The sequence below is a fragment of the Dendrobates tinctorius genome, unplaced genomic scaffold (genome assembly GCF_039654945.1).
Source record: "Dendrobates tinctorius isolate UK_male_01 unplaced genomic scaffold, ASM3965494v1 ptg000064l, whole genome shotgun sequence".
In the NCBI taxonomy this organism is placed as follows: Eukaryota; Metazoa; Chordata; class Amphibia; order Anura; family Dendrobatidae; genus Dendrobates; species Dendrobates tinctorius.
In genome coordinates, this window is record NW_027361732.1 from 44665727 (window position 1) to 44685711 (window position 19985).

The following is a 19985-nucleotide window of genomic DNA, read 5'->3' on the forward strand; positions in this document are numbered from 1 at the left end:
TGAAATCTAACCTTGACGTCTGAGTCTTCACAGGTCTTCCACCTCTAGTTATCCAAAATTCTAAAATAGCATGGTCGCTACCTCCTAGGGTCCCAGCCACTTTTACCTCCTCAACCATTTCCTCCCTGTTTATAAGGATTAGATCCAAGGTAGCAGTTCCCCTTGTTTTCTCCCTTACCTTTTGGAAGATAAAGTTGTCAGCAAGAGAGGATAAGAATTTCCTTGACCTGTTAGTTTTGCCTGAGAGAGATTCCCAACAAATGTCTGGATAGTTGAAATCTCCCATGACAACCATGTCATATTTTTTGGAGAACTTAGCCATCTGATGCATAAAGAGTTCATCTATATCTTCGGCTTGCACAGGCGGCCTGTAGTAAATGCCTACAATGGTGTCCTTTCCATTGTTCTGTCCTTGTATTCTTACCCAAACAGTTTCCACAGAACTCCCAGTCTCTGAAGCTTCAATCTGTGCAGATATACGCGTTTCAAACATACAATGCGACACCCCCTCCTCGTTTATCAAGTCTGTTTCTTGCAAATAAGTTGTATCCTTCTAGTCTTGTATTCCAATCATGTGTATTGTCCCACCAAGTTTCAGTGATTCCAATGACATCATATTTCTTTTCCTGTGTTAGTAGTTCCAATTCTCCTTGTTTGTTGCCCATGCTTTGTGCATTAGTATAGAAACATTTTAGTTTGTGATTGGTTTCTCTTTCTCCAATATTTTTATTAATTAGATTCTTTTGTCTTTGTTCTTCCTTTCCACTACTAATAGCAGAGTTCTCAATAGCATTTGTCAGGTGTATGGCTTTTTCTGGTCTTTTGCTTCCCTTCCCATGTTGTTCTAGTTTAAAGCTCTCCTTACAAGTGTAGCAAGGCGACTTCCAAATACATGTTTTCCAGTCTTCGTAAGGTGCACCCCATCTCTAGCAAGTAGTCCATCGTATAAGTAGTTCACTCCGTGATCCAGAAATCCAAATCGTTGCTGACGGCACCATCGACGTAGCCAGTTGTTCACCTGCAGAATCTTATTCCACCTCCTTGTTCCATGGCCATCCACTGGGAGGATGGAAGAGAAGACCACCTGCTCTCCCAGTTCTTTCACTTTCTTGCCTAAGTCTTCAAAGTCTCTGCAGATGGTTTCCAGGTCGTTTCTTGCGGTGTCATTTGTCCCCACATGTAGTAGCAGGAATGGGTAGTCATCTGTAGGTCTGAAGAGTCCTGATATCCTGTCAGACACATCTTTAATTTTTGCACCTGGAAGACAGCACATTTCTCTTGTAGTTATATCCGGTCTGCAGATAGCGGCCTCTGTTCCTCTCAGCAGGGAATCCCCCATGACCACCACTCTCCGTTTCTTCTTCACAACATTTTTCTTTCTCCATCCAGGAGGACTCTGAAGGCGTACAAGGTTGCTGTTTGTTGGCAAAGTCTTATCCTGATGTATTTCTTCATCGTTTTCCTGCGTGAGAGCCTGGTACTGGTTCCTGAGCAGTATGGGTGCTGACTGCCTCCTGATCCTCCTGCTTCTCTGGGTCACATGTCTCCATTCCTCTGTTTCTTCAGGTGCACTTCGAATTTCTTCTCTTTCTGTAACATGAAGAGATAATTCTGCTCTGTCCAAGAACTCTTCACCTTCCTTAATGATCTTCAACGTAGCTAACCTCTCTTCGAGATTTTGCAACTTTTCCTCCAACAGGGACACAAGCTTGCATTTGTGGCATGTGAAGTTTGGCTTTTCCACTGGTAAATCTGTGAACATGTAGCAAGAAATGCAGCTCACCAAATGGCTCCTGGCCTCTTCCATCTTGAGATCTCTTAAAAACGATGAAAGATGATTCAAATTTCGCGCGCCTATCGGCGCGCGGTTTTTCAGATTTCCTCTTTTCAGCTGCAACGGCCAAAACCCAGTGATCGTTGAGCTCGCGGAGACTCTTCACTTATCCCAGAAGGCACTGGGAATATGCAAATGATCTCCTCAAGACTCTTCCCCTGGTTTTCCGATTTCCTCTTTTCAGCTGCAACGGCCAAAACCCAGTGATCGTTGAGCTCGCGGAGACTCTTCACTTATCCCAGAAGGCACTGGGAATATGCAAATGATCTCCTCAAGACTCTTCCCCTGGTTTTCCGATTTCCTCTTTTCAGCTGCAACGGCCAAAACCCAGTGATCGTTGAGCTCGCGGAGACTCTTCACTTATCCCAGAAGGCACTGGGAATATGCAAATGATCTCCTCAAGACTCTTCCCCTGGTTTTCCGATTTCCTCTTTTCAGCTGCAACGGCCAAAACCCAGTGATCGTTGAGCTCGCGGAGACTCTTCACTTATCCCAGAAGGCACTGGGAATATGCAAATGATCTCCTCAAGACTCTTCCCCTGGTTTTCCGATTTCCTCTTTTCAGCTGCAACGGCCAAAACCCAGTGATCGTTGAGCTCGCGGAGACTCTTCACTTATCCCAGAAGGCACTGGGAATATGCAAATGATCTCCTCAAGACTCTTCCCCTGGAATGACGCTGTGTCTCCCTGGAGGGGGACGACCTTGTGCTATAGTGCGACTCAGGTGATCGAGACCTGTGGGTCCGCTTACGTCTGTGAGAGTCGGAAGCAGCATGTTCCTGAGACAAGCTGTCCGTTTGCTGTGTACCGTCCATAGCCGGGGCCCGACTCTGCAGAGCTTGCAGCAATGTAGCAGTTAGGTTGTCTATGGACTGTGTCATGGACTGAGACATCTGAGTTGCCCATTCCGGCGTGGCCTGTGACACTGAAGCGTCAGTAGGGACTCCCTGGGGTTCTGACCTAGAGTTCAGGATGCAGTCCCGGCAGTGCGGATACGTGCTGCCACTAGGGAGCGTGGCTTTGCAGGCTGTGCAGAATGCATAGAAACATTCCTGCCTGGTTCTCTTCCTTGAGCCCAGCATAGTGCACAGAGGCTGGCTATAAGGGATCGTACAGGGGTGGCTACGCAGAGGGAACCCACAGAGAGCCTTATAGGAAGTATAGATTCACAGCTGAGTAATGAGAACCCAGCTGTGAGCTTACCCCACCGGTGTGCCCCTAGGTCCAGCGCCGACAGATCCCAGTTCTGTGCCCCCCGGAGACCGCTGTGATGCTCCCCTCCTGGATCTCATCCAGAAAAAATGGCCACCGGGACTCTGAGGAGAGGGAGGAGGGGGCGGAGAGCTGAAAAGGGCGCGCTGGGCTGTGTAAAAATGCCCCCTTTCTGCCTCAATCTGCCCCTTCTATGACACTCCAGTGTGTCATTTTGGTCATCTGGGGGGCGGGCCGGGGGGCGGGGAAAAGGCGGCGGCTTCGGCTAGGCCGAAGCCGCGGTCTAAATTAGAGGCCTGATGCCCAGGAGGGCTCCAGAGCGGCGCGGTAGTCCGGGGGGGGGGGGGGTGGATTTGTACCAGACCCCCCCAGAATGGTCGACTGGATAGCGGTGGGGGTAGCAGGGGTAGCGGTTTCTGTATGTGGGGCCCCTGAAGCGCTATGGAGCCACTGCTGCTGCAGAGACAGGGACGCAGAAAAAGCTCTGTCTCTGCTGTGCCATCCACTCCGCACCCTCCCCCAGCCCCAACAGGATCCCTCAGCCGGCCTGGGCTCCCTGGAAGCTGCGGAATGCTGCCTGATCTCCGACCCTACCTGAGGCGTCTCAACCTAATGCCCCCTGCGGGGGATTAGGGAGGGTGCGTCTGTCACCGTCAGGGGGTCTTCATCCTCGCCTCAACCTCAACCCAGACCCCTTAAAGGGGTTGGGGAAGGAGGGGGTCTCGACCTCGAACCAGGACCCGAGGGACTGGGGAGGGAGCGACATGGGGAATAGCCACCTCGACCTCAACCGGGTACCCCTAATAGGGGACCGAGGAGGGAGCCATGCCGGGAGTCTCGCTGGAGACCCTCTTTTCTTCATCTGTATTTCCGGACGAAAAAAAAAAAGACGGAAGAAAAAAGGTGTGCCTCCTTGCGACACTAAGCAAAAACTGGAGAAGGCTGACGCCGTCCAGGGGTGTATACTGCAGAGGAGGAGCCAAAGTTAATCTTTTTCAGATTATGCATAGTGTCGCCTCCTAGTGGACAGCAGCATAACACCCACGGTTCTGTGTCCCCCAATTAGGCGACAGAGTAAGATCAGGAAGCTGAAATTTGATTACATTAACCCAGCAAAGCTTTTAATTTGCTAATTTTTGATTTTCTGGAGTCCATAGATTGAACAACATGTCAGCCTAGATTTTTTTTTTTTATTGCTATATAATGGGGGTCCCCAACCTGTAGCTCGGGAGCAACATGTGGCTCGCGATCCAATGAATTGTGGCTCGCAACTGTCTGCCAGCTTGTTGCCCTAGTTCCAGGTCTAGCAAACAGGCATGAAGAGTACATCTCAAAATGGTGAATTTTGTGAGTAGCCCTGCACAGAAGAGCAGATCTGGATGCACATTTACTGGTTTAGAGATGTTTTAGGTACACTGTATGGTACACTGAAGGATTGTTAGAGGAGGTGCTCAAAGATGGATGTCACAGTGTGTTGTGAGTCCTTGATGTGAGAATACTTAATAGGGGGTACTGTGGGAATCCCTGGATCTCAGTGCACTGCTTTGAAGTGATTTCTGTGGAAAAGCTTTGGTTATCATTATACCTGTAATCGGAGCTTTGGTTGACACTACTTTGAAGGGTGTGGGAGCTGGATGTAGCTCGTGACCCTCTCTCAGTACTGAATGTGGCTTGCAAGATCAGAAAGGTTGGGAACCACTGCTGTATAACATACAAGGTAGAGTGTTCATTGGTGCCCATCATAGGCCGGACGTCAGCTAATTATTTTAGTTACTGCTTATTAAAGGGTCTCTACTAATTGTACCTGGAGCAGGAATAACCTGATGGTGTGCTGTCTACAGACTCCAGGAAATAAAGGTTTTGGTAAATAATTTTCCACTAGATACACTTTTTAAAGTTTATAGAAGTCTTTAAGTAAAACAATGGAATTGCACGTACAAAACTATTGTGCAATCACAGCTTAAAGTGGAAGTCACACAGCAACTTTTGTGACACAACAGCTATCTCACCAGCGAGATTGCTGTGTGTGACAGCGATCAGCGACCGGCCCCCCTGCCGGTATCGCTGATCGCTGCAAGAAACCTCTGGACATATTTTTCGTCGCTGGTCTCCCGCTGGCCAGCACGCATCGCTGTGTGTGACAGGCGGGAGACCAGCAATCAGCTGGAAAAAAATATTGTTATTCTCACCTTCCGACGTCCCGCGCAGCCATCCTGCCTCTCTCCACGCTCCCGGTCCCAGTGATCCTTTGCACGAATGACCGCGAGACGTCGCGCTGCAGCGAGACCGTGACATTCTCGGTCATTCTCGCAAAGGATTACTTGGACCGGAGCGTGGAGAGAGGCAGGATGGCTGCGCGGGACGTCGGAAGGTGAGAATAACAATATTTTTTATTTTAATTCTATTTTTTTTTACAGGGATATGGCATCAGCGCTAACAAACACAGCGATGCCGGGCGCTCGGCATCGCTGTGCTGATCCCTGGTGAAGCTGTCTGTTTGACAGCTCACCAGCGATCACATAGCGACTTACCAGCGATCCTGACACGTTGATATCGTTGTCGGCATCGTTGGTAAGTTGCTATGTGTGACTCCAGCTTAAGGCCTTATACTGATGGTCATATTATGACTACAATTTGTACAGAGCTGTAATCTTGGTTCCATAGAAGTGCACGGAACACCAACTTGGACAGAGAAGATGGAAATGTGGTTTATGTAACTGGGAAAATCCATATCACAGGATGATTGTTTGAAATAAAATGTAGTCAGAAGAGATGGAAGTTGGCTTTATAAAATACAGAAGTCGTATTGGGGTACACAAAGGTAGACTTTCAGTTGAAACTACATTTATAAAATTAAAGGAGTTGTCTGTCGCTGTTAAGTTCAACCTGAGGAGGTAAACAGAACCAATAACTTCCAATCCGACGAGAATTTTTATCTGCAGGTATTAGAAGAATATTTACATAGCAACAACATTTCTCGCAGCACTTTAATGTGTACGTGTTCTATTGTAATGAATAGGACCGCTGCAGGATACCAGCCGATTATGAACACTTACAGGCAGGTATGTGCAGACATGTCATCAGCAATACTCCTCCTGATACGGAAGTGAGCAGCAATGGACAAAACCTTATTTCCTTCAACATGGTCTAGAAATAGACAATTAGATGATAGATTGCAAATAAAAATACTCTTTTATACCAAAGACCTGCACATAATGCTAAAAATAAGAATAAAATTGCTTAAATGGGTAATCTGGATTGAGGATGTGAGAGGGCCACTGAAACCACATGTACAGTAGACAGCCAGGCATCATCCACCCGTATTAGTCATTGAAATAGCACAGTTCACGATACCCGACGCTCACACATACGACCCAACATATCTGTAGATGTGACACCACCAACTCTCTTCCTTCCCCATCCACAAGTGAGCAGAGCTGTATTACTTCTTTAAAATATCCTTGAGTAAAATATTGTGCTTCTTCTGAAGTTATCCTATTGTCCCAGCTTGCTCTTCTTTGATATTGGTTCCCCATTTCTTGGCATCTGATCATTCTCAGTTGAGGTTAGACCTGGAATCTATCAAGAAAGGAGCAAATATTTCTATTAAACTAAACGAGATAACTATATTTGCCTCTCTAATAAAGAATTCTGTAAGGTTTAATTACCATATATACTCGAGTATAAGCCGAGTTTTTCAGCACTTTTTTTGTGCTGAAAAAGCCCCCCTTGGCTTATACACGAGTCAAATGTCCCAGAAAGCCGGCGGCTGTGGATAAAGCCTGTGCTGCTGCTAAAGAGAAATGAATATTCATTTCTTTTATAGTGCGCACAGTGACAGCTGCAGCCACCGGCTTCCAGAAGATATCCTACTCACCCACCAGCACTAAGCGTGCCCTCGCAGCATTTCATTGGTGTCGGCTTCCTGCAGCTCTTCCTGTGCTGAGCGATCACGAGGCACCGCTGATTAAGGTAAAGAATGTGCACGTGTTTCCACTCCCATAGGCATGGAGGGAATATTCATTACTTTAGTGAGCAGTGCCGTGTGATCACGCAACACAGGAAGAGCTGCTGGAAGCTGTAACGAGGTGCTGCGAGAGCACGCTGAAGGGTGAGTAAGATTTTTTTTTTTTTTTTGTAATCGGATGCATGCATACAAGGACAGGAGGGGGGGAGCCACGCATACCAGGACAGCGACGGGGGGAGCCACACATACCAGGACAGCGACGGGGGGGACAATGCTTACCCGGCTTATACTCGAGGCAATAAGCTTACCCAGTTTCCCGTGGCAAAACTAGGTGCCTCGGCTTATACTTGAGTATATACGGTACGAGATGCAGCATATAAGCACAGTATGGGTGCCCTTTTACTGCCTTTTTTCCACACTTTCTCATTGCTTTATATGGCCGAAAAAACACTGCAAAAACACTAAGAATTGACATGCTGCAGATGTACAAAACGCTGCTGTTCTCAAATTTAGTCAGGAAAAGAAAAAATACTTAGCCTTTGCTGGTGCTCTAAGAAGCAGCTTATAAAGTGCATAAAAATGCTGCATGTGAACATAGTCTAAAGTTGATTTGCTGTTTGTACAACCAGCGTTAACCTTATGTAAAAGTACTGACCTCAGGCTCTACTAGGTCCATGCAGACTTTTTGGTGCTGGATGTTGGATGCATCCAGCGTAATCTTAACCTTTACTTTGTCAAACATGTAGAATGTTGTATTTTGCACAGTTAATGAAGGAATCTGAAAATGAAGCAAAATACAGTGAAAATATTCTAAACAAATACAAAGTATTTTTTTTTTTATATATTCCCCTTCCCTTACTTACCTCGTCATTGTACGTTAGCTGACATTTTACTCTGTTCTTTCCCTCAAAAAACACTGTGCCTTCTAAACCAAATTTGGGGATCAGAACTACAATTGCATTTTTCCTAACAAATAAGATGTATCCTTCTTCATTTACGATTCCTTTTGTTTTAAAGAAGAGCTGTTAAAAGACATGATGAAAGTGTAACAGAAATATAAAGCAAGAGTATGAACATTGATCAAACATGGACCAAGGTGCTAATACTCAAGATGTTCGTCAGAAAAACCTGCCAGGTTCACCTGACGGGCCAAACTCTCCCAACAGCAGATATGGGGGGTGAAGACATATTAAATATCTCTCCTGCCATCCCCATATGTTCCCACAGCCAGGGATGATACCCCTTTCCCAATTGGAGAATCATGAATGCACTGTACAGCCTACACAAGTGTGAATTTAGATCAGGCCTAAGCAATGTGTGACCCGGGGGCCACATGCAAACCATTGGCTGCTCTTGTGCGGACCAGGAAAGCCAAAGGGCCACCCGCTACTCTACTCGACATCTTAATTTGATCTGCATCTGTGTCTTCAGTAGCAGATACCATTGAATATATGAGAGACGAGGAGTTAGGGTTAGGCTGGGGTCACACTCGCGAGAAACTTGCACGAGTCTTTCGTCTCAATACTCGGCACTGCCGCCGACCAGAGAGCTCAGCTGCATAGAAATCTCCGGTTCTGAGTGCCGGCGGCAGTCCCAGTTATTGAGACGTGAGACTCGTGCGAGTTTCTCGCAAGTGTGACCCCGGCCTTATTCAGAGTTCAGCTAGATCTGCAGCAGATAAAACTATGATTTTATCAAAATAAAAGAAGTTGAGTAAGTGACACATCGCTGGAATCAATATCTCTTTCCCTACATTATGCTGCTCTCAGATGGCGTAACAAACACTTGATGACAGATTTCCTTTAAACCAGTGAATTCAAAATTTTGAGAATGAATGATCAGTGCAGGTGGAGAAAGAAGCACATGTAAAGGTATCTTACAAAACTTATAATTTGCGCATGTACTCTTGCTTTGCAGAAAAAAAAAAAAAAAAAAAAAAAAAGATACCGATGGTTACTCTAACGTTGAATAACAGGAGCATGTGGGGGGGCGTGGCCTAGCGCACGATGTGAGAGGACGTGCAGAGGAGCTCTCCTGCCACAATCTCCCTGATTATAGCTATTTGCAGCGCCGCCGAACGCTGAAATTCCCCCACGGAGTGTGCAGAAACCTGGGGAGTAGCAGGGAGTAGAGTGCGGTCGGGTGGAGAAGAGCCCCGCAGCAGGATGACGCGCAGGAGACAGAAGGAGCTGGCAGCGTCTGGAAATGCTCAGGCCCAAGATGGCGCCAAGGCTGCAGAGGAGGCGGCAAGGGCGAGTGCGGCATTATCAGAGGAAGATGGAGGTGATCGCTCGGCTGGAACGTCAGAGGAGGCTGCTAATGAGCGGTCAGAGGCTGAAGGGGAGAGACCTGACCCAGAACATGTCCCTGGGACACAGCAGGAAGGAGGGGGCCAGCCACAGAGTGGTGGGGAGGAATGGAGATCCCCTGAGGTGGCTGCATGTACTGGCCAGCTTGAGCAGCCGGACACACTGGATGTAGCAGAGCCGACGCTCAAGGACATATTCTCTGTGGTAATGTACAACAAATCTGCCCTTGCAGCTCTGAATGGTCGTGTGGATGATTTAAAGGGGGAGATGGGGGAGGATCGAGATTCTACCTATAACGTGTCTAATGTTTGGGATTGCAACATATTATGGGGGATAGAATTAAGATTCTAAGCTGGAACGTTAGGGGTCTCGCTAACGCTTCAAAACGGGTTGCAATTTTACAATATCTGCTGAAGCTGAGGCCCTCAGTGATTTGCCTCCAAGAGACTCACCTGGTAGAGGATAAAGTCGCAATGCTACAAAAAAGATGGGTGAGGAAGGCTTATCACTCGACGTATTCGGCCTATGCAAGGGGAGTGTCGGTCTTAATCCACAATTCTACTCCATACGAAGAAGTGGAGGCTATAATAGATAGGGACGGGCAATACGTGTTTATTGTATGCAGAATTTTGAATAGATTATTATGTATTGTGTCCTTGTATATCCCTCCACCATTCTCTAGAAAAAAGATACAGGAAATTCTGGACTTATCTGGGAAATGGATGGGAGTCCCGTTGCTTGTAATCGGTGATGTAAATAATATTGCAAATGATCATTGGGATAAAGGTAAACATACGGGGGGTGGGAAGGGGGGGAAGGTGACACCTTTTGGAAACTACATGAGGGAGATTGGTTGGATAGATTTGTGGAGAGTTCGGAATATGGAGAAATATACTTATTCATGTTATTCGGCGACATACGGATCTTTATCTCGTATTGATGTGGCTTTAGGAAATGAGGGAATGGATGACTTGGTACAGGAAGTGGAATATCTGCCCAGGGTCCTATCGGATCATTGTCCACTGGAGGTGTCTCTACAATTGGGAGGGCAAGGGAGGTTGACAGGAATGGGATGGAAAATTCACCCCTTTTGGTTACGGTTGCTGGATATGGGAAAGGTGGGAGAAGAATTGGGAGAATTTTTTAAGATAAATGAAGGCAGTGCTGAGGGCCATATAGTCTGGGATACTATGAAGGCCTTTTTGAGAGGGATTTTATTCAGAGAAGTATCTCGATATAAGACTAAGTCTCAAAATCAAGACAAAGCAGTGATGGAGGAACTAAGGGCAGCGGAGGAGGCATTGGGTGCGCAGTGTAATACAGATACGCAGACCCGCATGAAAGTGGCCCAATTGGAAGTTAATAAACTTCATATCCGTAAGGCGGAGAGACGGCGGGCGTTTCAGAATGAGGCATTCTACGCGGAGGGTGAAAAAGTGGGGCACCTGCTCTCAGTGGTGGCGTCGGCACAACGGGAATCTTCCCATGTATATGCAATTAAAAATAAGGAAGGTACCGTGGTTTCACAGGGGGATCAAATTTTGGAAGTATTTAAACAGTTTTACAGTGAGTTATACTCCTCACAGACACATAAAGGTCAAGAGGAGATGGACAGTTATTTGGGGACGATTGAGCTTCCTAGATTGGGGGATGAAGATAGAGAGTGGATGGATAGGCCGCTTACGGCAGAGGAGTTGAGGGTGGCATTGGCGGACATGGCGGGTAATAAGGCCCCGGGGGCAGATGGTATTCCAACGGAGGTCTATAAAATACTAAATGAAGTAATAACTAAATTGGTGAAGGTATTTGATGAGTCGTTGGAGAGGGGACAGCTGCCTACTTCTATGAGAGAGGCCATTGTTGTGGTCATTCCTAAAGCCGATAGAGACCCTTTGGATCCGGAGTCCTACAGACCGATTTCACTTCTTACGACAGATATTAAGATATTGGCAAAGGCCTTGGCCAACAGGTTGACCCGTGTGGTGGCTAAAATAATTCACCCAGATCAATCGGGTTTTATGCCCAATAAATCTACAGCAATCAATCTAAGAAGATTATATTTAAATATGCAAATTCCGGCCGATAATGCTGGAAAAAGAGTGGTAGTGTCTTTGGATGCCCATAAGGCTTTTGACTGTGTAGAATGGAAGTACTTGTGGTCGGTCCTGTTGGGCTTTGGGTTCGGGCCTAGGTTTATGTCTTGGGTGGGGTTGCTGTATTCCTCTCCGACGGCAAAAATCAGAGTAAACAATAAATTATCTGATAGTTTCTCACTACATAGGGGTACGAGACAGGGATGCCCATTATCTCCGTTGCTGTTTGCCCTCGCCGTGGAACCCCTAGCTATTAAAATAAGGGATACACAGGAGATAAAGGGATTTGTTTATGGAAGGAAGGAGGAGAAGGTGTCTCTGTACGCTGATGATATTCTGCTATACCTGGGGGACTCGGGGGAGAACTTGGATAATGCGATGGCATTAATTGAGGAATTCTGAGAATTTTCTGGACTCAAAATTAACTGGGATAAATCGTGCATCATGCCCATTGATACAGTAGATGGAGATATTGGGGAGGTTGGAATATCACCGAAATTGAGAGTAGTTTCGAGATTTAAATATCAGGGGATACAGATCGCCCTCCCTTTGAGTAGTTTTGAAGAACTTAATTTAAGCCCTCTGCTACAAAAAGTTCGTTCCAAGATTTCGGCGTGGAATAAATTACATCTTTCGGTGATTGGAAGGGTAAATCTTTTAAAAATGATTGTGATGCCGCAGCTGCTGTATGTACTGCATAATTCTCCAATTTGGATCCCACAGAGTAGGTTCTGTAAAATTAAATCGCTGTTCGGCGACCTAATATGGGGGGGGGGGGGGGGGGAAAGCCCACGGTTTAAACAAGAAACGTTGCAGAGGCCGAAAGAGGACGGGGGGGTGGCGCTTCCTAATCCCTGGGTATATTTTTTAGCAGCACAATGTCAACATATGGGAGGATGGGGGGAGGAGACGGGACAGGAACAATCGCCCAGTAGTTTGAGAAAGCTGTTTGGGAAATGGCCTTTGGGAGAGAGCCTGGAAGGGGGGCAGTTTTTAAAATTTGGCTCTAGGTTTCCTACGGTTCTCCTTATTCATAAGGTATGGGAGAAAGTTAAACAGATTAGGGGTGTCACGGGCCTTACTAAATACTCTCCAGTGTGGGATAACATAAATTTACAAGAATTCCAGCGAATGGAGGGATTTGGGCTTTGGAGAGAGGCAGGAATCAGACGGATGGGTCAGCTTGTGGGTCAGGGGAGACTTAAATCATTCATGGAGCTACAATCAGAGTTCCAGTTTCCACACTCAAATATGTATCATTATAAAAGAATTCAGCATGCGTATCGGTCGCAATGTCGGAGGAGGCCTGTTGAGGTCCAGATTGATGTCACGCTGGCCTCCATTTTGGGGAACAGCGAGACGAAGGGGGCAATCTCAGAAGTGTATAGAGATTTATTATTTACATTTCTAGTCAGTCATCCCATCAAGGCTAGAGTGAAATGGGAGGCTGAATTGGGAGAAATAAGTGATGATAGATGGGAATCTATTTTAGAATATGTGCCTAAGATTTCTATGAGCGAACCTGGGAGGATGTCTCAGCTGTACGTAATTCATAGAGCTTACAGAACTCCTGATAGATTGTTCAAGATGGGTTTGAGGTCTGATTCCGATTGTCCACGGTGTTTGCAGGAACGGGCAGATATGATGCACATGTTGTGGTGTTGCCCTAGATTGTCTACATACTGGACAGTTGTACTGAATCGGATCGAATGGATATATAAATGTGTAATCCCCAGAGACCCTTTGATCTGTATTTTAGGCTTTGTGGAAGAATTGGCAGCGGTGGCTATGGTCAAACTGGCGATTGCTAGACTGTTGTTCATAGCAAGGAAATTGATTGCACGGTTTTGGATCAGAGAGGAGCCTCCGACTAGACGGGACTTTCTTGCGCAGGCGGAGCATATAATTTCATTGGAAAAAAGTATTTACACTAAGAGAAATAAACTTGAGGTGTTTCACAAGATATGGCAGCCATGGGTAGAATGGAGTTAGAGGGGTGGGAGGGACGTATTGGGATATGGAAGATATTCACATTACATAACTATATATGGATGTTGGAAAGAGTACTGGATGAGGAACGGGGAAGGCACTGAAGGGACCTCGGAGGGGGGAAAGGGAGGGAGGAGTTTTGTTTTTGTTTATAAAAACATGTTTATATGTGAACAATTGCTTGATGTCATGTATATGATGTAATTGTTATCATAAATAAAAATTTATCTGATTAAAAAAAAAGAATAACAGGAGCATGTGATTTATAAACTTTAAAAAAAGAAAAACCTAAATTAAATGACTGATTAGTTACAGATAAGAAAACACATTATAATGAGCCCTAAAATATGTATTCACAGCAGCTGGTCCTCAGACTTAATTCCCATTTCCAAGATCCTATCCCAATATGTAGTAGGGTAAGCAACACAGCGAATCCGATACCTACAGTTGTGGCCAAAAGTATTGACACCCCTGCAATTTTGTCAGATAATACTCAGTTTCTTCCTGAAAATGATTGCAAACACAAATTCTTTGGTATTATTATCTTCATTTAATTTGTCTTAAATGAAAAAAACACAAAAAGAATTGTCCTAAAGCCAAATTGGATATAATTCCACACCAAACATAAAAAAAGAGGGTGGACAAAAGTATTGGCACTGTTCGAAAAATCATGTGATGCTTCTCTAATTTGTGTAATTAACGGCACCTGTAACTTACCTGTGGCACCTAACAGGTGTTGGCAATAACTAAATCACACTTGCAGCCAGTTGACATGGATTAAAGTTGACTCAACCTCTGTCCTGTGTCCTTGTGTGTACCACATTGACCATGGAGAAAAGAAAGAAGACCAAAGAACTGTCTGAGGACTTGAGAAACCAAATTGTGAGGAAGCATGAGCAGTCTCAAGGCTACAAGTCCATCTCCAAAGACCAGAATGTTCCTGTGTCTACCGTGCGCACTGTCATCAAGAAGTTTAAAGCCCATGGCACTGTGGCTAACCTCCCTAGATGTGGACGGCAAAGAAAAATTGACAAGAGATTTCAACGCAAGATTGTGCGGATGTTGGATAAAGAACCTCGACTAACATCCAAACAAGTTCAAGCTGCCCTGCAGTCCGAGGGTACAACAGTGTCAACCCGTACTATCTGTCGGCGTCTGAATGAAATGGGACTGTATGGTAGGAGACTCAGCAAGACCCCACTTCTTACCCAGAGATATAAAAAAGCCAGGCTGGAGTTTGCCAAAACTTACCTGAAAAAGCCTAAAACGTTTTGGAAGAATGTTCTCTGGTCAGATGAGACAAAAGTAGAGCTTTTTGGGCACAGGCATCAACATAGAGTTTACAGGAGAAAAAAAAGAGGCATTCAAAGAAAAAAAACATGGTCCCTACAGTCAAACATGGCGGAATTTCCCTGATGTTTTTGGGTTGCTTTGCTGCCTCTGGCACTGGACTGCTTGACCGTGTGCATGGCATTATGAAGTCTGAAGACTACCAACAAATTTTGCAGCATAATGTAGGGCCCAGTGTGAGAAATCTGGGTCTTCCTCAGAGGTCATGGGTCTTCCAGCAGGACAATGACCCAAAACACACTTCAAAAAGCACTAGAAAATGGTTTGAGAGAAAGCACTGGAGACTTCTAAGGTGGCCAGCAATGAGTCCAGACCTGAATCCCATAGAACACCTGTGGAGAGATCTAAAAATGGCAGTTTGGAGAAGACACCCTTCTAATATCAGGGACCTGGAGCAGTTTGCCAAAGAAGAATGGTCTAAAATTCCAGCAGAGCATTGTAAGAATCTCATTGATGGTTACCGGAAGCGGTTGGTCGCAGTTATTTTGGCTAAAGGTTGTGCAACCAAGTATTAGGCTGAGGGTGCCAATACTTTTGTCTGGCCCATTTTTGGAGTTTTGTGTGAAATGATCAATGTGTTGCTTCATTCTCTAAGACAAATTAAATGAAGATAATAATAACAAAGAATTTGTGTTTGCAATCATTTTCAGGAAGAAACTGAGTATTATTTGACAAAATTGCAGGGGTGTCAATACTTTTGGCCACAACTGTATGTGCCGAACATTGCAGTAGATTACTTATTACATGCTTACGACCATGGATACCTAAGCTACAGTCATGTCCAGCACATGGGGTAAGCAACACAGCGAATCCGATACCTACTACATATTTGGATAGGATCTTGGAAATGGGAATACCCCTTTAACATTGATGAATACAAAAAACCACGAATAAAAACACCAATGCTACAAATACTAATAAGTAAGTAACAGGTATACTCCCGTAGCAATCATTGACGACAACAAAAAATAGGAGCAAAAGAACCTCTATTGAATAATATCAAATCTAATATTTTCCCGTCTCCCATGACGGCACACATGAGAGAGGCGATCTGCCAAGCCAGGACAGGAACCCTACTGAAGATAAAAGGGCGGTACCTCTCCCTCGCTTCAGTTAGGTTTCCTTTCCTGACAGGGACCCGTGTGCTGAAGACCGCGGTCCAAAGATTGCATACCTGTCAGCGTGGAAGAGCAGGCAGAGCCTGTGCGCTGGGCGTCGGAGGTGGAAGCGCCGTCCGCGGGTCCCCCGAGGCTCAGCGTCCGAGCGGGCGTTAGGGTAGCACGGTCAGGGGTCCTGGGGCTCTTCTGTGGCTGACGCGCCGCCCTCCTCCCTCTGCTGGCATCCAGGAGGGGCGGCCGCTTCCAGGTCGCGCCCCTCTGATGTCACATGCAAGGCACGCTGGGAATGGGCGTGCCCGCGTGACGTCGGGGGCGGCACCGGATCCAAGATGGCGGCGTCCATGAAAAAAACGCCGGCCGGTAAAAGATCATCCTGGCGGCGTGGCGGGGGGGGGGGGGGGAGGGGCTGTGAATGGGCACCGGAGGAGGCAGAGAGTGCAGTGGATCCCTCTCATAAAGAAGGATGACCACAGAAGACGCACTCATGCCCAGAACTCATGCCGAGCCGCCAGCATACCAGGGAGCAGCCGCTCGAGTGGGGGGAGCAGCAGTTGTAAACGCGACCGGCATGCCTCTGAGACGTCCAGAAAAAACGTCACAAGTGCATCTGAGGAGCCTCCGAGATCGGTACCCTTGATTGACAGCGGTGGTGCGTGATCTACGTGAATGTCACCCTTATGGTAACGGGGTTCCATTTTTGTTTGATCACTAGTGGTCAAGGAAGTCTAGCGGCAAAACAAAGAATAGAGATTGCGCCCTATGCAGAGACCCGCTGGCAGATCAGTGGCAGAAAGACCTCTGCGCTGACTGTATAAACAAAATCATACGGGAGGAAATCCCTGATTTAGTGACAAGCCTTAGGGCTGTAATAGAAGAGGAGGTGAAAGGCTCCCTAAAGGCAGCCCTTAAAAAGACGGGTAAAAGAGGCTGCAAAAGGAATTCTGATTCAGAGGCCTTAGGGCAGAAAGGTCGGGAAAGATCCCTGTCCCCCTCCACCTCTTCTTCCTCAACTCAGTCCTTACAATCCTCCTCGGACAGCGATATAGGTGGCCGTCTGTATTTCGCAACAATGGACATAGAAAAACTGGTCAAAGCTGTCAGGTCTACAATGGGCCTTAAGGAATAAAAAAACTCCTCAATCATTGGAGGATGTTATGTTTGGAGCACTGGAGGAAAGGAAACAACGTACCTTCCCTGTAAATAAGATAAAAGCCTTAATTGACAGGGAATGGAAAAAAACTGAGAGGTCGGGTGCCTTACCTTCTACATCGAAAAGGAGGTACCCATTTGAACTAAAAGACTCAGAAATCTGGGAAAAAGTCCCAAAAATTGATGGTGCCATAGCTAAATCCTCAAAAAAAAGTAATTTTACCATTAGAGGACTCTGGCGTGCTGAAAGACCCGCTTGATAAAAAAGCAGATGGGTTCCTGAAGCATATCTGGGAAGCATCGGCAGGTGGATTAAAACCGGCAATAGCTGGTACTTGTACCGCTCGTGCCCTCATGGTCTGGCTACAACAAATAGAGGATCAGATCAGGGATAGAGTGCCTAGGGATGAAATACTGTCTAATTTGACACTGGTACATGGAGCAGTGGCTTTCCTAGCGGATACCTCAGCAGATTCCGCGAGATTAACAGCTAGATCGGCAAGCTTGTCAAATGCGGAAAGACGAGCCCTGTGGCTTAAAGGGTGTCCAGGGGATTTGCCATCGAAACATAGACTATGTTCCATTCCATGTGACAGCCAATTCCTCTTCGGGAAAAAAAACTAGAGGAAATTTTGGAGCACGCAGGGGATAGGAAGAAAGGCTTTCCCTGATTTCCGGGAGAACCCAAAAAGCAGCCCTTTCGGAGGAGAAGATTTAACAGGGGTCGTCCCCCGGGAGATAGGAAAAATTGGGACTTTAAAGAAAGGAGAGGATCGGGCTATATGTTTAAAGGGCCCTCTACTTCCTCCAAAAAATCTCCCCAATGACATCAGGTCGGAGGTAGGGGGAAGGCTTTCTCTCTTCCTTTCCGCCTGGGCAAATATCTCCCCCAGTACATGGGTTCTAAGCATAATCAAGGACGGTATAAAAATAAAATTCACCCGTCCGCCCAGACGCACCTTTATAATGACACCCCGAAGGAAAGCCCAAGACCAACAACTGGCCCTGGAGACGGAAGTCTTGGGACTAGTGCAAAAACAAGTCCTACAGGAAGTCCTAGTTCAAGAAGAAGGAAGGGGTTTTTACTCCCCCCTCTTTTTAATACAAAAACCAGACGACTCTTGGAGGACCATAGTCAACCTGAAGAGACTCAATCACTGGGTAGACAATTGCTCCTTCAAAATGGAGTCAATCAATACGGCCACAGAGATTCTGTTCCAGCACTGACTCATGGCATTGATAGACTTAAAAGATGCCTACTATCATATCTCAATTCATCGGGAGTATCAAAAGTACTTGAGAGTAGCGCTCTATGTCCAAGGTCAGGTCAAACACTACCAATACGAAGCCCTTCCGTTCGGCCTGTCTACAGCCCCTAGAGTTTTCACCAAAGTGATGGCCGAAGTAATGCTATTCCTTCGTTCCCGAGACATAGTGATCGTCCCATACCTGGACAACTTTCTTGTCGTTGGGAGGTCAGAGACCCATTGCGCACACGAAGAGAAGGAAGTGATATCAACTTTAATAGGGCTAGGATGGATAGTAAACGCCCCCAAGTCGAGATTAACACCAGTAAAAGTGCAATCCTTCCTAGGGTTAATACTGGACTCCGAGCGACAGCGCTGCCTCCTACCAGAGAACAAAGTGACCAAGATAAGAAGCCTAGCTCGCACAGCAATACAAAGGCCGGCTATGACACTGAGGATCGCAATGTCCCTTTTAGGCTCGTTGACATCATGCATACCCGTGGTAGCGTGGCACAGTACCACTTAAGACAACTGCAGTGGGAAGTTCTGTCAGCGCAGAAACAATTGAAAGGGCGTTTAGAGGGCGAATTATGTCACTCCATGGAGGTAAGAGATTCCCTACTCTGGTGGACTGTAGAAGAGCATCTAACAGCCGGTGTCCCGTGGCAGAAACCAGTCGAGGACATCATTACAGCCGACGCAAGTGCCACAGGGTGGGGAGAAGACCTGAGATCCCACTCGATACAGGGAACCTGGTCCTTGCTAGAAAAGGGTCACGGTTCAAATGTAAAAGAACTATGGGCAGTAGAGAAAGCCGTGAAACATTTTCTCCCCTTGCTTCAGGGCCGCCACACTCGGGTCATGACGGACAATTGTGCAGTAGTAGCTTACATCAACCACCAGGGGGGAACGAGATCTCGGGGCCTCATGGAAGTATCAAATCTACTTTTCCATTTAGCAGAACAACATCTGTTATCCATCACGGCACTGCATATAAAGGGGGTCGAAAACACACAAGCAGACTTCCTGAGTCGCAGACACCTAAAACAGGGGGAATGGTCGCTAAACCCCCAAATCTTCCAACAAATAGTTCTAGCTTGGGGCAAGCTGGAAATAGACCTGTTTGCCACCTCACACAACAGGAAGGTCAGGAAGTTCTGCTCACTGAATCCAAGAGAAAGTCCCATCGCAGTAGATGCCCTACAAATACCCTGGAAGTTCGACCTGGCCTATGCATTCCCCCCGATAACAATGATCCCCGTAGTAGTCCGGAAAATCAGGGAGGTTCGAGCGAGAATAATTCTTATAGCTCCATTTTGGCCGAGGAAGTCTTGGTTCTCCCTTCTGAGACTCATGTCAGTGACAGATCCATGGATCTTACCGGAGGTTCCAGACCCGCTTTCCCAGGGTCCAGTAGTCCACTCTCATGTGAAGGGCTTCCATCTGGCAGCCTGGAATTTGAGAGGGCGCTACTGAGTCACCAGGGATTCTCACCAGCGTTAATCTCCACCCTGTTGAAGAGTAGGAAACCTATAATATCCCAAATCTACCGTAGAACGTGGAAAAAGTTCCTAGACTTCCTGGGGGAACCTTTAGGGGATGTAGCTCCAGTGGGACCTATCCTAGAATTCCTACAGTCGGGGCTGCAACTTGCGTTAGCCACTAACACCCTCAAAGTTCAAGTCTCAGCTCTGGGGGCCCTATATAACTGCAACCT

At 46.5% G+C, this 19985-nt stretch overlaps 1 protein-coding gene across 4 annotated transcripts in view; it reads right to left on the bottom strand.

Moving 5' to 3' along the window:
- Window positions 1–5815: 5815 nt before the first annotated feature.
- DIS3 (DIS3 homolog, exosome endoribonuclease and 3'-5' exoribonuclease) overlaps window positions 5816–19985 on the bottom strand; it is a 52588-nt gene continuing 38418 nt past the window's right edge. For 3 of the 4 annotated variants that reach the window (XM_073580376.1, XM_073580375.1, XM_073580377.1), the window contains exons 20-22: window positions 7877–8035; window positions 7669–7791; window positions 5816–6625 (exon numbers count right to left, since the gene is read on the bottom strand). In XM_073580376.1, the coding sequence (XP_073436477.1) occupies window positions 6542–6625; window positions 7669–7791; window positions 7877–8035 (366 nt within the window). In that variant the 3' untranslated portion in view covers window positions 5816–6541. The remainder of the gene's footprint in view (window positions 6626–7668; window positions 7792–7876; window positions 8036–19985) is intronic. The other variant, XM_073580378.1, reaches the window with a different exon arrangement.